Source organism: Mesoplodon bidens, assembly GCF_964165515.1.
Source record: "Mesoplodon bidens genome assembly, chromosome: 14".
Classification (NCBI taxonomy): Eukaryota; Metazoa; Chordata; class Mammalia; order Artiodactyla; family Ziphiidae; genus Mesoplodon; species Mesoplodon bidens.
Window position 1 is genome coordinate 63,693,132 of NC_138170.1, and position 17,841 is coordinate 63,710,972.

General features: G+C 36.6%; 1 protein-coding gene and 1 pseudogene across 3 annotated transcripts; one reads left to right on the top strand and one right to left on the bottom strand.

Moving 5' to 3' along the window:
• The first annotated feature begins 681 nt into the window (after positions 1 to 681).
• Positions 682 to 12,483, top strand: DPY30 (dpy-30 histone methyltransferase complex regulatory subunit). 2 transcript variants are annotated; one of them, XM_081253759.1, is made up of 5 exons: positions 682 to 766; positions 1,004 to 1,075; positions 1,161 to 1,208; positions 9,572 to 9,714; positions 12,139 to 12,483. In XM_081253759.1, the coding sequence occupies exons 2-5, from the start codon at positions 1,040 to 1,042 to the stop codon at positions 12,209 to 12,211; spliced, it is 300 nt and encodes a 99-aa protein (XP_081109885.1). In that variant the 5' UTR covers positions 682 to 766; positions 1,004 to 1,039; the 3' UTR covers positions 12,212 to 12,483. The 2 variants fall into 2 exon arrangements, with proteins under 2 accessions (XP_081109885.1, XP_081109884.1); XM_081253758.1 differs by having other exon boundaries at positions 699 to 904.
• Positions 2,627 to 5,406, bottom strand: LOC308628024 (transmembrane protein 33-like; annotated as a pseudogene). Its single transcript has one exon. The product of its transcript is annotated as a transmembrane protein 33-like (transcript).
• Positions 12,484 to 17,841: the final 5,358 nt, after the last annotated feature.

Below are 17,841 nucleotides of genomic sequence, written 5' to 3' on the forward strand. Positions count from 1 at the left end.
GTGTATCACTTATATTTACATTAAAATAAAAGGAATTTATTGTAATTACAACAACAATCCGATTTACTAGATCCTGTTTGGAATTTACAAATGTGTGTAGGAGGCAAATTGTCTTTTGTATTTTTACAATAGTAAAAATACAAAATAGTAAAAATACTATTGTATTTTTACAAATACAATAGTATCACGGTTTGGAAAGCCAGTTGCATATTGCTAATCTTGATACAAAGGTAAGGTAGCACTAACGTGGCATGTTCACATATTTAAGGGCTTGAATAAAAGCTTACTACGAAACCCTAAAACATTTCTTCTTCCCCACTTTGGCTTTAGAGTAAAACACTGACATTCTTTCGTAGACAGTTGAGTTTGGGTCTGTGATTTTCTAGTAAGAACTACCCAGCAAGTGGTTTCGGTTCCGCGAAGAAGAGCTTCGGCAGATTTCAGGCAGCACGGAGGGCTGGCCAGGCCGAACCTCTGCCGGCTGGCCTAGTCACTGGGTCTGCAGCTGGGGTGGCGCCTGCTCTGGGTAGGCAGGTCGAGGAACTAGTCTTTGGCAGACCCCGAGGCCACAATTTGCCCAGGTCACTGCTTACCGCAGAGTATTGTAGAATCAGGGCCGGTCTGGATCCCTCCCAGCCCGCCCCCCGCTGGCAGTTCTGCGCAGGCGCGGAAGTCGTGCGACATCCGTCACTTACGGCGGAAGCAGTTTGTGCTGGGAGTTGGTGGCGCGGTGCAGGGCTCTTAGGAACGAACGGCTTGGGCGCGGGTAATCAGCTCCCTTTCCCCTTTTCTCTGCCTCTTCTAGGTTCTTGGGAGTACGGCGGAGCTTCCGGACCTGATGCGGGCGCCCGGTCGTGGACTGTCCCACCCTGTTCCTCTACTGCTCGGGGTGCTCCGCGCCCAGGTGGGGGTGAGGGGCGGGGTCGCGGCTGGGCTGGACTCCATCCTGGTGTCTTCGTCTTGAAATCTCCCGGGTAACTCACGGTTTTTCTTGTTTTCCAAGACTGGTATCCGGGGACTGTGACTTGCAGGGTCCACCATGGAACCAGAGCAGATGCTGGAGGGACAGACGCAGGTACCAGAAGGCCCTGGATTCAGGGTGGCGGTGTGAAGCAAGGAAGAGTGGCTGATGTTTCTGTGACCGGTGTTTTGTTTTCTAGGTTGCAGAAAATCCCCACTCTGAGTACGGTCTCACAGACAACGTCGAGGTAACTTGCCCAGTTCCTATGCCGTATCTTTGCGTCTCTTATGAACTGGAGAAAACTTGGGTTTCATTTTTACTAGGTTGCTTTGCACAAGGGAAAACTTTATCGTCACGAACGAAATAGTATCAAATTATGGGCAACTTGTTTTATTAGCGGTACTAATACTTCGTGGTATGCAGACGTACACATCAGCTTAGTCGAGAGGTTGAATTTTGAAAATGATATAGAGAAACATACTGATGGAGACTCAGAATCCTTTTGCTTGGTGGCTACTAATGCTCTGTTGGGATACTGCATTGGAAAAACTGCACATCACAATTAAGAAGCCCATTGTATTTGTAGCAGAATAGTGTGCTGGTGAAGTCAACATTTAGTAAATGTTGATATCTTTGCAGAGTTCAGTAGTAGGTGCCGTTGGAAGCTATAACAGGTAGTAGACACTGTTTTTGCCTTACATAGTTGAGTCTGAATTCAGAGAGTACATGTGAAAAATGTACAAAAGAAGGTATACTTTTATAGAGCTTTTTCATACAGGTACTAAGAAGTTGCTGTCTAAAAGAAGAAGTTACTTTGTAAATGAATGAATAAATGCTGGAACAGTTGAATTAAGCAGAGCTAGGTGGGATTGGTTAGGAAAACAGAGAGTTCCTGGAAGAGATGTGGGTGTTTTACGAGGGGTGGGGAGACATCATCAATAATTAAGTTTGGATAAATGAGGGCAGGAGCATTTCCAAGCAGAGAATAATAGTAATAGCTGCTAATATTAGTCCTTTTACTGTGTGCCAGGCACACTCCTAAGTAACTTCCATGTATTTTCAGTCTTGCAAGGCTCAGAGAATTTGAGTAACTTGTCTAAGGTCACCAGGAAGTAAGTGGAGAGCTGTGTGTTAAACCTAAGCAGGCTGACATTTTTGAGTGGAATTAAATTGTATTGCTGATCTTGACCAACTGCTAGAGTTCCCTGGCATGTGGAGTGACTACTCTGTGCCTATAAAATTGCTAGGAATGTTTGTTGGTTTGGTATCAGGGTTAAGAAAATCTGAGTCTTTTCATAATGCAGTTTTTAATTGAACTGCTATGCTGAATCAGGTGAAGATACTCTATGCCACTTATCATTTAAGAGATTTGTTTTTAGGCATCAGCAGTCTTTTCTTGATGGTGCTTGTGTATGGAGGCAGAGCCATAATACAGTAGAGCAATGATACCAAATGCTTTTTTTTCAAACCCTCAGACCAATTTCCATGGTAAAGTGAGAAAAAAAATAAGGAGAGTGGAGTGAGTACTGATGATACATTATTTAGTGATTGGTTTTCTTGCTTCCATAATTTAAAAATGCCCGTTCTTTTATGAGTTATGGTGATAGTAAAATAATAATTATGCTTGTTTGTTTGTAAGTTTTTACTTGGTAAAATAGAGTTAACAACCCTATGTTAGTCCCTTCATTCATTGTATTATTTTATTTTTAATTTACTTGTTTGTGATATCTCAGAGTCTGGAAACCACTACTCTATAGCTGCTGCTGCTGCTTTTTGTCTTAGAATTCCATTTTATTTCCATTATTGACTTACAGTTTTTTTAGGTGGTTGCTTTAGGACTTATCGTACAGAAGTTTAACTTCCCACAATTTACCTTCAAGTGGTATCATATCTTTTTATGTATGGTATAAGGACCTTATAACAGTATCCTTCCATTTCCTCTCTCCTGGCCTTTATACTATTGTTATCATATATTATATTTCTACATATGTTATAAACCCTGCAATTGATTATTTTTATTTTTCTTTAAAAAGTCAATTATCTTTTTTATTTTATTTTATTAAATTTTTTATTGTTTACTTAACATTATAGTTACTTTATTGCTCTAGAAAATTTAGTTTTGAAAACCATCAGATTACATACATAGTGATAGTGAGACTACCTCCCCCAACAATCAACTGTATATTATGAGGCTTCTCTAACTTGGTAGATAACTATTACAAAATTACAAAAATAGCTGGTTACAGTTGAGCTATCAAGTAGGTATCACATTTCTGTAGATTGAGAAGTTGAATAAAAAGAAAACTGATGTTACTGATAAGTTGCTGAGTGTATTTGAGAAATCCAAGCTACATGCACACAGAAAAAAAACTGGTTACAAAAACCATTAAGTTACTCTGTATTAACATTTTGCAATGTTTTAAACATTTCCAATCATGCAACAATAATAAGGATCAGAATGAATTTTATAAAGGAGTTGATGGAAGCTCAACAAACGTATTTAACATATTATACAACTCAAATCACAGTTGCATAACACATCCAGTTCTCCCAAATTTATCTATGCATTACAACATTGAAATGCACACTATTTCCCCCACAACTCTGGCCCCATTCCTAATCAATAACCTTATCTATATAAACCTTTCTGTTTAATCTTTTAAATCAGATTTGATGGGTAAGTATGTATAGTCTTCAAAATTTCAGAACAGATACCAAGTTTAGTCACATGCTCAGTCTTCAGTTACATTCCTTTCAGAAAGCATCTGAACTGCTGCAATTGTCTATGAAAATTCAAGCCTAAGAAACCGAGAAAGCTGGCAGTCAAGAATCTGATCTAAGTAATTGTGTAAACTAAAACCTATATGTGCACATTTCTAGAAGAAGGATTTCCTATTTGAGAAATGTTACTCAATGGGTCTCTGAAAGGAAAACTGTCTGACTACTGCTCTTTTATGTAAAACGCTTAGGTGACCACAAGTATTTAACCCAATTGGCTAACAATCTTACAGTGGGCCTTTTAAAAAAAATATTCAAAGCCACAGAAGTAATTATGAAAACAAAATTTTGGAAGATCATAGCATAAGATACGTATAGAATTCCTATTATAATGGTACATCCAAAATAAATCTGTCCTAACAAAGCAGCACAAAATCAATTTAAAAACAATTTGAAATTAAATAGTGGGACGTGTTTTTGTTAAAATAATCAACCAAAATTACTGAATGGCAAAAGAATACTGTCTCAAAATATACTGAATTTACATGTTAATATTACCATAATGAACTCATGCCAGATATAAATTCAGGTTACTAATTAGATGAAAACGAATTTTAGAGCTATTTTTACAAGAGAAATAAAGGTACTTCATGATAAAGGCACAGCAGCGTGTAAAGAATTTTTGGTACATTTATCACAAGATTTAAATTTCCTTAACTATTAACAACACATTACAATAAAGTTTCCCAGAAAGTGTTTAAAAGGCTTGATTTAACATGCCAGGAAATGATTATTTTTCTTTTGAGATGCATTTATGTAAATTATGTAAATTGCAGTGAGGTCAGTTTTACACCTGGAATTAACCATCCCTAGCAGAAGTACCAGTAGCTAACAGTGCTTATTTATATTACACATAACTTAGCTGGATGTTAAACTATGCAACTGTTGGTGCCAGTCTGCTTATAAAGACAATGCTCTGGAGACGAAGTCTTCTCACAAACAGTGGGCAAGCAGGTTTCATTATTAGATGTTCAACAACAATCCTCCGTTCATTAAACAAGGTCCAATAATATGGATTTCTTCTAGAGGAGTATCGAACAGTAAGGAATCTATGGTATATAAAAGCCTGGAGCAAACTTTCTTGACCCCTAAAAAGCATTAAAACTGTAGCAGGCGTCAAGAATATTTCATGACAAGCAATGAATTTCAGAATATTCTGTTGATTAGCGCTGAATTTATCCGAGAGGTCTCAGCAGAGGTAAACTATTTGAACCCTTTGCGTCAAGGCACATTTTTCGTGTATGTGGCAGTATGAAGCGAAGAAAATAACAAGACTGGGAGATACTCATTGTAACTGGGTAGGAATTGAGAAAGATGAGAACAGAACAGGTAGTGACAGCTGTCCTCTAACAAAGCCTGGGCCAGGAATGCTCTGCTTAACTGGAAGTGTAGTAAGCTTTGGTGCAGCCTCAGAGCACTAGCCCGAGCATTTGCCAACAAAGCACGTTGGTAAAAGCTTGCTACTTCATGCAACCCAAGAAGAGGCAGAACAAAGAGCAGTAAACTATGAACAAGCGAGAAAGCCACCTTGCCGTGTCCAGTTTATTGGCCGTGATGAATTGCACTGCGCCCGCCTCTTGGGGGCCGTTCGGGGCCGTGTCCACGATGGGGGGCTTATTACACACGCGTCTTGGAGGCTGTCCGGCACACCCAAGAGTACAGCTGTGTTATAGAAAGACCAGAGTGAAGGCGGAGTTGCGGAGCAAGGCCCAAGACGGCCCACCTTACGCCGCCGGCTCCAGGTTATTGCTGAACCCGGAAGTGCTCCCTTGACTTCCGTCCAATTATCTTTTTAAAAGAGATTTTTAAAAGAACAGTACGAGAAAGGAGTATTTCACGTTTATCTGTGTAATTGTCATTTCTGGGTTCTCCATTCTTTTGTGTAGATCCAGCTGGTATCATTTCCCATCCTCCTGAAGGGCTTTCTTTAACATTTCTTGTAGTGGAGGTCGGCTGGGAAGGAATTCTTTAAGGTTCTGAATGTCTGAAAAGGTAATTATTTTGCCTTTGCTTTTGAGGTATTTTTGCTGAGTATTTGCTCCACTGTCTTCTGGCTGACATTGTTTCTGCTGAAAAGTCTGCTATCATTCCTATCTTTGCTCCTCTGTAGTTAATGTCTTCTCTTTGTGCTTTTAAGATTTTATTACTGGTTTTAAATAACTTGATTATAATGTGTCTTGGCGTAATTTTTTTTTTAATGTTTCTTGTGCTTAGGATTCATTGAGTTTCTTGGATCTTTGGGTTTAGAGTTTTCATGAAATTTGAAAAAATTTCAGCCATTATTTCTTCAAATATTTTCAAGTATTTTGTTAGCTTAATTTACTAATTCTTTCCTCTGTCTTCTTGAACATATGGAATATATTATAATAACTGGTTTAATGGCATTGCCTATGCTATCTGTATCATTTCTGTGTCTGTTTCTGTGAATTAGTTTTTCTCTTCATTATGGGTAGTTTTTTCTGCTTCTTTGCCTGTCTGGTAACTTTTATTGGAGGCTGGGCATTATGAATGTTACCTTGTTGGGTACTGGTTATTTTTGTATTTCTTCAAATACTCTTGGGTTTTGTTCTAGGACTCGGTTAAGTTACTTGGAAACAATTTGATCTTTTGAGGTTTGCCTTTAAGCTTTTTTAGGTGGGACCACACCAACCTTTAGTTTAGGCTTATTTCTTCCTCTTTTGTATTCTACCCAGTGCTTCATGTGTTATGAGGTTTTCCTGTCCTGGGTCACAGGAACATGAACTACTGGCCTGTGTGAGCTCCAGGGATTGTGCCTCCTGCTTCTTCCAAGTGTTTTTTTCTTCTGGCCTTGAGTAGTTCCCTCACACATTTTGTAAAACATTTTGTAAAACATTGCAAAATGTTGATACAGAGTAACGTAATGGTTTTTGTAACCAGTTTTTTTTTCTGTGTGCATGTAGCTTGGATTTCTCAAATACACTCAGTGACTTATCAGTAACATCAGTTTTCTTTTTATTCAACTTTTCAATCTACAGAAATGTGATACCTACTTGATAGCTCAACTGTAACCAGCTATTTTTGTAATTTTGTAATAGTTATCTACCAAGTTAGAGAAGCCTCATAATATACAGTTGATTGTTGGGGGAGGTAGTCTCATTATCACTATGTATGTAATCTGATGGTTTTAAAAACTAAATTTTCTAGAGCAACAAAGTAACTATAATGTTAAGTAAACAAAAAATTTAATAAAATAAAAAAGATAATTGACTTTTTAAAGAAAAATAAAAATAATCAATTGCAGGGTTTATAACATATGTAGAAATATAATATATGATAACAATAGTATAAAGGCCAGGAGAGAGGAAATGGAAGGATACTGTTATAAGGTCCTTATACCATACATGAAAAGAGGGAACTACTCAAGGCCAGAAGAAAAAACCACTTGGAAGAAGAGTTCCCTCACACTCATGCTCTGATAAATACTCACTTGAAAACTGGAAGGCAATCTCTTAGTCTCCTTCTATGCAACTCTCTCCTCTCTGTGAAAATTTCCTTTTCAATACTCTGGTCTGCAAGTTCTAGTTCTCTTGGTCTCCCTGAATTTTCAACTCTGTCTTCTCAACTTAGGGAGACTTCAGGGCTCTGCTTGGGGTCCTTCTCCCTGGGTTTTGTTGTATAAGTTCTCTAGGCAGGATGCAGTAAGCTGGGGCAATCATAGGATTCACCTAATTTTTTCCCATTTTTGTGATCACTGTTCTACACTCTTAAAAGTTTAATCTTTGTGTGTGTGTGTGTGTGTGTGTGTGTGTGTGTATGTGGTTGGATATACATTTGACCCTAGAACAACCCAGGTTTGAACTGCGTGGGTCCACTTAAAAGTGGATTTTTTTTCAGTAGTAAATACTGTAGTACTACACGATTCCCATTTGCTTGAATCTACGGATATGGAACTGTAGATACAGAACCACAGATATGGAGGAACAGCCTATATAAAGGGCCAACTGTAAGTTATAAGCGGATTTTTGGCTGGGCAGAGGGTCATGTTGTTCAGGCATCAACTGTATATTTTTTAGATTAATTCAGGATTTTGACTTTACTAAAAGTAAGAATAGCAATTGACACATAGTGGACAGTCAGTAAATGTTTAAATGAAATAAATGAGAGGATTGGTCAAGGAGCTTATTATAGGATCTATCAGAGTTGCTTAGGCATTGCTGTTTCTTTTTCTTTTTTTAAAAATTTATTTATTTATTTATTTGGCTGTGTTGGGTCTTCATTTCTGTGCGAGGGCTTTCTCTAGTTGCAGCGAGCAGGGGCCACTCTTCATCGCGGTGTGCGGGCCTCTCACTATTGTGGCCTCTCTTGTGGAACACCAGCTCCAGACGCGCAGGCTCAGTAGTTGTGGCTCACGGGCCTAGTTGCTCCGTGGCATGTGGGATCTTCCCAGACCAGGGCTCGAACCTGTGTCCCCTGCATTGGCAGGCGGATTCTCAACCACTGTGCCACCAGGGAAGCCCCACTGCTGTTTCTTAATGAAGGTATTGGGATGTCATGTAGCTGACTAGTTTTTATCATATATGGGTATTTGTTGAAATTTACTGGTGAACTATAAGTTTCTTAATTCATGGGCAAATGAAATAACTGTTTCATACATTAAATAAGTATAGGTAATTATTTTTATTAAGTCCAAAAATTAGATTGAAAAATCACAAGCAAAACTAGACAAGTTACCTGACATAGTTCTGGCAAGTGTTTTTGGAAAGCATGATATGTATGTTGTAGTTATATGCTTAAAGTTTTTTCTCAGTTTTTACAAAATAAAATTTTCTTAAAATAAGTGTAGAATTTTTTTGTTTGTTTGTAATTGTTGACTCATTTATATCCAGTTCTAGTATGATTGGAACAAAGTTCATTTAAATGAAAGTGCTCTTAATATTGTTTTGTCTTTGAGATAGCCACTTATTTCTAAATTTCTGAAATGGTAGATTTTCAGAAGAAGGCAAAGTTTTCCAGTAAAGTAGTTTTTGATGCTCTGGATGCCAGGTGAATTTATATGAAAGGCCCAGATTTTGGGGGGTTCTTAGATGGAGGAAGTATAAGTCATCATTTCCGAAACATCATTTAAATATCACGTTAATGATCTTTCCCATATTAGTCATTTCTTCTATTTTTTGGCTAATTTTACTTTATATTTTTTCTTAAATGTACTCATTTTTTAAAAATCATAGATGCATTTGTTTAGAAAAGAAACAAATGGAAAAACATTTTCACTGCCATAGAGGGTAACCATAAAAATGAAAACAGTGAATACAAAACAGTGGTAATAAATTTTAGCTAGATTCTGTTGCCCGTTGAAGTCTCTAAGCCTGAAACCTGCTCTCTGTTAAGAAGGCAGTTTAGCAAGTGTTACAGAAGTGTTAAAGACATGTTAGTGCCAAACTGAGACATTGTCCTTGATATTATCTGTGATAAAAGAATTGAAACAGGACTAGTTTTCTCACTGTGATTCTGTGCTACTTAGTGTCATGTCCAGATTTTTTGAAGCACATTGTAAGAAGGTGTATTCTCAGGAAGAAAAGAAAAGGGACTTGTATTTACTCCTAAAAAGGCAGAAAGAAAGAGAGAAAGTAAGTGCAGGATCTGGAGATACGACATTAAAAGAATGAAATATTATGGTGCCTTCAGAAAATGCTTGAATGAAATTTAGAAATGGGTCTGATTTTATTTTGGCAGAAAGATTTGCAGTTCAATCAGCTTTCTAGTCATTGATTTACCTTTTCTATTAGTTTTATATTTCCATTAATTTTGGTTTAGCACTCAAAATAATCTAGTTATTTTTTAATATTCATGCATGTTTTTTGAATTCACTAGAGGATAGTAGAAAATGAGAAAATTAATGCAGAAAAGTCATCAAAACAGAAAGTGGATCTCCAGTCTTTGCCAACTCGTGCCTATCTGGATCAGACAGTTGTGCCTATCTTATTACAAGGACTTGCTGTGCTTGCAAAGGAAAGGTAAGATAATAGTGTCTGCAAATGGAGTTACCAGAAAAAGCAAAATAAAAACTTCCCTAGTTGAAATATCATGAGTTATGTATAGTTATTTTTTACTATATAAGGAATTTATAGATACTAAAGTTTTTTTAAAAACAAGTCAGCCATCATCTCAATTCAGACACTTATTTTTCTACTAGTCTTAGATCATATGCATATTTGTAATCATGGTATACATGTAATTTTATATCTCCTTTTTACTTAAAATTATAAGATAATACTTCTTCCATATCTTTACAGAGCCTTCATGATTATAAATGAAATTATAATATCACAGTTAACTTAGCCATTTTCTTGTTGTTGACCATTTAGGACCAATTTCCTTTGTTATTATTGATCACCAAGTAGTTTATGTGTTTTCATACCCTTTTGCTTTTGTTTAATTACTTTATGATAAATACCCAAGAATTGGTTTGCTGTTTCAAATGACATGACTATTTTTATAGTGTTTGACACATAATATCATATTTCTGTCCAAAAGTTTATACTCAAAATTCTTCAGGTGTCATCATAGCCTCAAGTGCATGCGTGTTGTAAACTTTTTTTTTGCCAAGTTGTTTTAATTTACATTTCTTTGTTAGCACGATTACAGTTTTTCTCTTTTCTGTACGTTTTCTGTACAAAAATTCTTTTTGTATAAGTAAATCCAATAAGAAAATTTTGTTGTAAGTTACATTAGTCAACATTTATTGGGTGTAAATTATGTTTTTCTCAAAGACTAATAATGAACACTGTAGTAAACTGACATAACTTGATAAGGAACTTGATGGAACATATCTGAGTTATTTAGAATAGGTGTATTACTTAGTTTTATTTTTTAAGTAATTTATTTTTATTAGTTTTAAGTTAAAAAATTAAATGAATAAACAATAAGTATTTGTTTTGGATTGTTATATTTATAAAATAGGATTTATTTTTGACTGCAAGGTATGTCTTGGCTCTACTACTGACAATTAAAATATGGACATCTTTGGGCTTCCCTGGTGGCGCAGTGGTTGAGAGTCCGCCTGCCGATGCAGGGGACACGGGTTCGTGCCCCGGTCTGGGAAGATCCCACATGCCGCGGAGCGGCTGGGCCCGTGAGCCATGGCCGCTGAGCCTGCGCAGCCGGAGCCTGTGCTCCGCAATGGGAGAGGCCACAACAGTGAGAGGCCCACGTACAGCAAAAAAAAAAAAAAAAATGGACATCTTTTATGCATTTTTGTTCTTTCTCTAAAGAAGGCCAATATATCAGAAATTCCAAATATTACTTTAAATGCTAGAAGAAAAGAATTTGAAGAAGTTTTACAGTAACATTCTATTAGTAAATATAATTTTTTTTTTTTTTTGCGGTACGCGGGCCTCTCACTGCTGTGGCCTCCCCCGTTGCGGAGCACAGGCTCCGGACGCGCAGGCTCAGCGGCCATGGCTCACGGGCCCAGGTGCTCCGCAGCATGTGGGATCTTCCCAGACCGGGGCACGAACCCATGTCCCCTGCATCGGCAGGCGGACTCTCAACCACTGCGCCACCAGGGAAGCCCTAGTAAATATAATTTTTAAGTAAGGCATTCTAGCAAAATAATTCATCAAATTAACTGTAAATATTATGTAACAAGTATTGTCTATGTCTAGTTAGTTCAAAAGGCTGTTTAAAGTGCTAGGAGAATGTTTTTGAGATCATTGTAAATCAATTCTAAATATGCCTTTTTTTTTTTTTAATATGCCTTTTTATAGTAGGGTTTAAAATAGATGTTTCCCCCAACTTTTCATCTTTGGACCTGTTTTATCAGCAAAAATAACATATGTAAAAGTGATAAATATGAAATAACACCTCTTTATTTTATTAAAAATTTTTTTCCAGTTTTGAGAAAAAATTTACATATGTCACTATATAAGTTTAAGGTATACAGCATGATGGTTTGATTTACGTATGTTGTGAAATGATTACCATACAGGTTTAGTTAACATCCATGATCTCATATATAGATACAATAAAAAGGAAAAAAAGAAAAAATTTTTCTTCTTGTGATGAGAACTCTTAGGATCTACTCTTTTTACAACTTCCCTGTATATCATACAGCAGTGTCAGCTATAGTGGTCGTGTCGTACTTTATACCCCTAGTACTTAGACCTGGAATTTTGTACCACCTTCCTCCAACAACCCCTCTCTCCCACGTCTTAATTTTAAAATATGTTTAAGGGACTTACCTGGTGGTCCAGTGGTTAAGACTCCGTGCTTCCACTGCAGGGGGCACAGGTTCGATCCCTGTTGGGGGAACTAAGATCCCACATGCTGCACCGTGTGGCCAAAAAAAAAAAAAAGATGTTTTCATTATGGGACAATACATTTAAATTAACACGTCTCAAATATAAATTTCTAAATTTTGGATTTCTTTTCCCTTACAGACCACCAAATCCCATTGAATTTCTAGCATCCTATCTTTTAAAAAACAAGGCACAGTTTGAAGATCGAAACTGACTTATTGGGAAGAACAGAAAAATTTGGTTTCCACTGTAGATTTACATGATTAAGAGGCAACTTTAATTGCCATGATTTCCCCGCCCCCCCATTTTGGAAGTATAAGAATCATCAGGACAGCAGAACTTATTTTGGAGTTGCAGAAGAAGACATATCTCCCTTATTGATTTAATCACATACTTATTTAATGAGTGTATTCTGTGCAATTTTTTCTCAGATTGTCTTTAACTTTGTTTTTAAAATGACCTTCAAAATAAACTGTTAAAACATCATTATCTTACAGTAGTGTTTGTTCTATATGACAAATATGTGGTTCAGTTGTTTCCATGTATTACTTATTCCTTGTGTCTTAGAATGCTGCAGAGTTTTACAACAGTGTGAAAATACACCAGAGTCAAGTAGGATATAAAAAACTCAGCCAGTTTTTCTAGCATTGTTCCTGGACCTCTTGGAGGGTAGGATTTGGGCATTTTCAATTTTTAACAAACATCACCCGTGATTCTAATGCACAATAAATTTTTATTTTCACAGTAAATTTTGGAGTGCTGTTATAAGCATTGCAGAGGGTGTACAATATCCTTCAATGCTATCAACCTTTATGGTATTAATATAATAACAGCTATCATTTATTGCAGTTCTACTATGTGTCAGGCACAGAACTATTTTATTATCTCTAATGTAGCAATTCTGCAAAGTAGATGTTGTTATTCCCATTTTGCAGATGAGGAAACAGATTTGGAGAGGTTAAGTGACTTGGTCAAGACCACACTGCTGGTAGGTGCTTGAACGGGCATTCAAACCCAGTTATACCAATGTGCTGCTGATAGCTAAGTGAGAAGTACTTGTGCTAGTTAACATATTGCTTCTTTTCACAATAAAACACACCAGCTAGTCCTTTTTTTGGGTCTGCTCACTTTGTCCTGTATGAAGAAGTTGAGATAATGCACTAGCTCAGAAAAGAGAAAATTGAAGAGAGCTAAGAAGGATAAACATTCGGTGGAGCAGTGGTTTCTCAGCTGGGAGTGATTTTGTCCCCCCCTTTCCCCAAGGGACATTTGGCGAGGTCCAGAAGCATTTTGGTTGTCACAACTGGAGTAAGGTGGGATTCTACTGGCATCTAGTGGGTAATGGCCAGTGATGCTGCTAAATACCTTAACGATGTGCAGGACAGCCTGGGTGCCCCACCCATCTCCAAGAATCATCCAGCTCAAAATGTTAGTAGAGCTAAGGTTGAGAAACCCTGCTTTGGAAGCATATATTAAAGACATGTCTCCAAGCTAAACATGTGAAGTCAAAGTTAGAAATTTAATGCTGACGAGGTGTGTCTTATAGTTCTCTTTAATACAGGAAAAACATTTCAGTAGGAGTGACACTTGGGGAGGTGATATGGTTTTGATATACATCTGCAGATCTATAGGTTTGAATAGGAAAAACCTGGAAATATTGAGCTCTCAATATTTATGCTTATGTAGTATTCGTAACTATTAATTTCATTAAATTTATTTTGGTGAGTTGACTAACTCATAAGTTAATCTGTGTCTTTTAATGATATTTTAATATTCGAGTAAGTACTAACTGGGTAGTCTTTTATTAAAGCATCAATAATTTTATCTTCTTAACAGTTCTTCATCAGCGATTCACATCAGAGCGACTTGTGGAACTTTTCGTATATAAATATATATAAAAATACATTAAAAATATAAATATAAATTATATCTCTCTGTGCTATATATCTCTCTTATACATCTATATATCGATGCATACCTGGACCCTGGAGAGCCTGATTCAACTGGGATAGAGCCTGGACTTCTGAATTTGACAAAAACTCTAAGGCATTCTGATACCACCTTTGGTTAATGACCACTTAGAAGTAATTCATTACTCTGCCTAATGCTGCATGGCTTCCAGTGTTCTAATGAATTATCTTCAAGATAGGGCTTAAATTAATCTTAAAATCAATACTTTTTCTCTTTAAGGGCTGAGAATAGGCATGTCTTTTGCTGGCAGTGCACATCCTACTTAGCACTTACCATATGCCAGGCACCATGCTAAATACTTTACATGAATTGTCATTTAACCTCAAAACCCTGTGAGGTAGGTTTAATTTTAATACCTCACTTTTAGAGGAGGAAAGTGAGATTCGGTTAACTTGCTTAAGGTTACAGGGGAAGTAATTGGGGCAGGCATTCATACTCAGCTTAATGCTATATTACCTCCCTGCCCTTAATGCTGTAGTACTCTCTGCTCTAATGCTCTCAGATGTGCTTAAAATTTTTCTTTGGGGGGAAAAATCAGTCTGCCCTTATGTGTATACAGTAGAAGCCCTCTTATCTAGCTGGTAGATGAAAAATAGGAGTCATAGTAAGGAAACGTAAATGACACTGTGAACAGTTTTTTTTTTAAACTTAGAAAATATTCATCTATATTAACTTGGTAATATTTTGATGTCAGCCTTTGCTCTGAGTATGGGTTCTTTGATTGGAATTCTGTTTCTTCCTTCCACAAACCACTCCTATAATGTATGGTTTACAAATTTCAGTTTCAGATTTTTTGACAGTAGAGTAAGATTTTAGACATTTAAGATCTTAATTCTTAAGGCATTATGTGTATAATGATACACTTTTTCATGATTTTTTTCTCCAACCTTCAGTCATCTTATCTGCCTCTAATTTGACAGTTGTTTTTATTGAGTCCAAAGCATTCCACCTAATTTTTGTACTAACACCTTTTGCATTATGTGTTTGTGTTTCATTGGTTTATGTAATATTTTATTAAATTATGTAATGGCAGTACTTTGTACATCTTATATAAATAGGTTGGAGAACATGATTGACCCTTGTTAGTTATGCACACAAACCTGGGAGAAGAGTGCAACAGTGTGAGTTTCCTAAAAAGTGTAGTCTACCATCTTCAAGAATTCAGCTTGTGGTGGGCATGGTTCAGTGTATTTTACTATGGGGATGGACAGCATCACTTAGTCTAGTAAGTTGATTGAATAGAAATCAGTTAAGAAAGCTTCTACTATACTTTGATGAGGTATTTCATGTGTAGCTGACAATTATACTATAGAAACAATTCCTACCCTTTGACTGCATAGTCAGGAAGATAATGTTTAATAAACATACAGTAATAGAGTAAGAGGTACTGTATCCGGTAGAGTGAATTCTTGAAAAATGTGGATAAGTGGGAGGACCAATAGAGTAAATCAAGAATAGATTCTTAGAGGATATAGAGACCTTGAATTGAAAAAGCAGAAAAATAGGGAATTCCCTGGAGGTCCAGTGGTTAGGACTTCATGCTTTCACTGCCGAGGGCACAGGTTCAATCCCTGGTCGGGGAACTAAGATCCCACAAGCCATGGCCAAAAAAAAAAAAAAAAAAAGAAAGAAAAAGAAAAAGAAAGAACAGAAAAATAGTTTGGATAGAAGGAAGCTGTTTACCTAATTCTGATGAACCTATGGGGAGAATATTGAACTTTTGTTTAAATCTCTTTGTTTAGGAGAAGGTATAGGAGATTTTAAGATTGATAACTTCCCATTAGCAACATGACAGAATGGCTGTAGGGGCAGTATAAAATACTGTAGCCAGGTATTTTCCTGGACTGGATTCCAAAAAGGCAGTAACAAATCGGAGGCCTGATACATATTGTCTAACTGTAGCAACAAGGGACAAAAAATGGAAGGTGTAAATGGCTATCACTGAGAATCCACTTGTTTAAAATCTCTGGATTTAAAGAAGGAAAGTAATATAATAGTGGAAAATAGGTCACCAGAGCTAAAGGGGGCAATCAGTAATGAATAAGAATTTTCTTTTTAAGAAAACTCTTGTCAGCCTTTAAAAAAACTTCAAATCTTTTGACTCAGTTGTTTAATTTCTGGGACTCCTAAGTAATATTAACAATAAATTTGGAAAAAGCTCTGTGTATAAAATTTACTCCAAAAATTTGGAAATGAAAAAGTTTTCATCTTGTAAGAATCATTAACTATGTAAAGTACTTAGCCTAGTGTCAGGTGCATAGTTAGTGTTTAATTAATGTTACTTATTAAGTTTGGTTTCTAAAGAAGAAAAGAGCAAAGTCAACTGATACTAGGTTAGAGTACCAGTGTTAATTGAAATTAAAAGAGCATCCTTATGCTAAACTCCCTTCTCTCAACCTTGATTTTTTCAAAACCCTGTGGTATCATTCTAGAATATTTTTCTGACAAAGGGCTTTTAGTAATTAGGGGGCTTCTTGAGGTGTCAGTTGTGTATAAGTGAAATCTAAAAGTGGGCAATTTAATATTGCCATATAGGCTCCCAAAACCAAGCCTAATAAATTATTTAATAAATAATTATTGTTGGGTATAGGTAGTATATGTATACGGCACAAAATTCAAAAGATATACAAAGACGTACATTGACTGTTACCAGTTTGTTTCCTTCTAGAAGTATGCCATGTATATGCAAGTGTGTGAGAATATAAGTACTTGTTTTTACACAAATAGTAGCATACTTTACACACTGTTCTGCAATTTGCCTTTTGCGGTTTTTTTTGGGGGGGAAGCTCTTTCCATAACAGTATATAGCACCACCTTATTCTTTTTAATGGGTGCATATGTATGGGTATACCCTAATTTAACAAGTCTCATTGACAGACACTGTGGTTGTTTCTAGTCGTTTGCTAGTACAGACTGATGCGGTGACTATCCAACGTGCTATTTCAGAAGATGTGTTATTAATGTTGGGCTCTGGGTGCCTTATTTGTTGAAGTCTGTGCTTCATAAGGACTCTCTGTTAATGAAGATTTCCTCCTTGCCTTTAACTTTGGATGATGTTTATGGAGCGTCAAACCCAAATCCCTGGTGGATATAATGGAATTTTTTTTTTTTCTTTTTGGCCACGCCACGAGGCATGTGGAATCTTAGTTCCCTCATGAGGGATTGAACTTCAGTGGAAGCGCGGAGTCTTAACCATTGGACCACTGGGGAAGTCCCTGGAAATTGTTAATGACATGGGAATTGTACAGTATTGCCAAAAAGGCTTCTTCTAGGATATGAAGTATTTTGCATTATATGGATCTTCCTTAATTTAGGGGATGTGGGTAAGTGAGTAGTTTCAACATTTCTTTCAAGAGTACATCCCTGAATAAGGTAGCCAGAATAAAATGGACAGGAGGAGTAATGATGGGATATGTTAAGAGCATTCTAGAAATAATAGAAGATCCTCTAACCTTTCACTTTGCTTGGCATTGTGGTTTTGCTGAGTTTGATCAGTAAGAAAAATCCTTTGGGGAAAGAAGCCTCCAACTGAGCATTTTATTTTAATAGGGAGGAAGCTTAATTTTAGATTACATTACTAGTTTGGAATGAGACCTAGGATTGTTGCTAGGAGCAGAGGATAATGATAAAACATAAAGATCAGCTTATAAATTGTTTCATGATACTTAATGATTCTCACAGCAAGCCTGTGAGTAACATATGACTGTTTGCACTTGACAGATGAGAAAACTGAGCGTTGAAAAGGTTAAATTACTAGATATCCATAATCACACAGCTGATGAGTGACAGAGCAATCAACATTCTTACACCGTATCAACCATATCAACTATTTCCTTTTCTTGAAATTTACAATGAAAAGTTTACCATTTCATC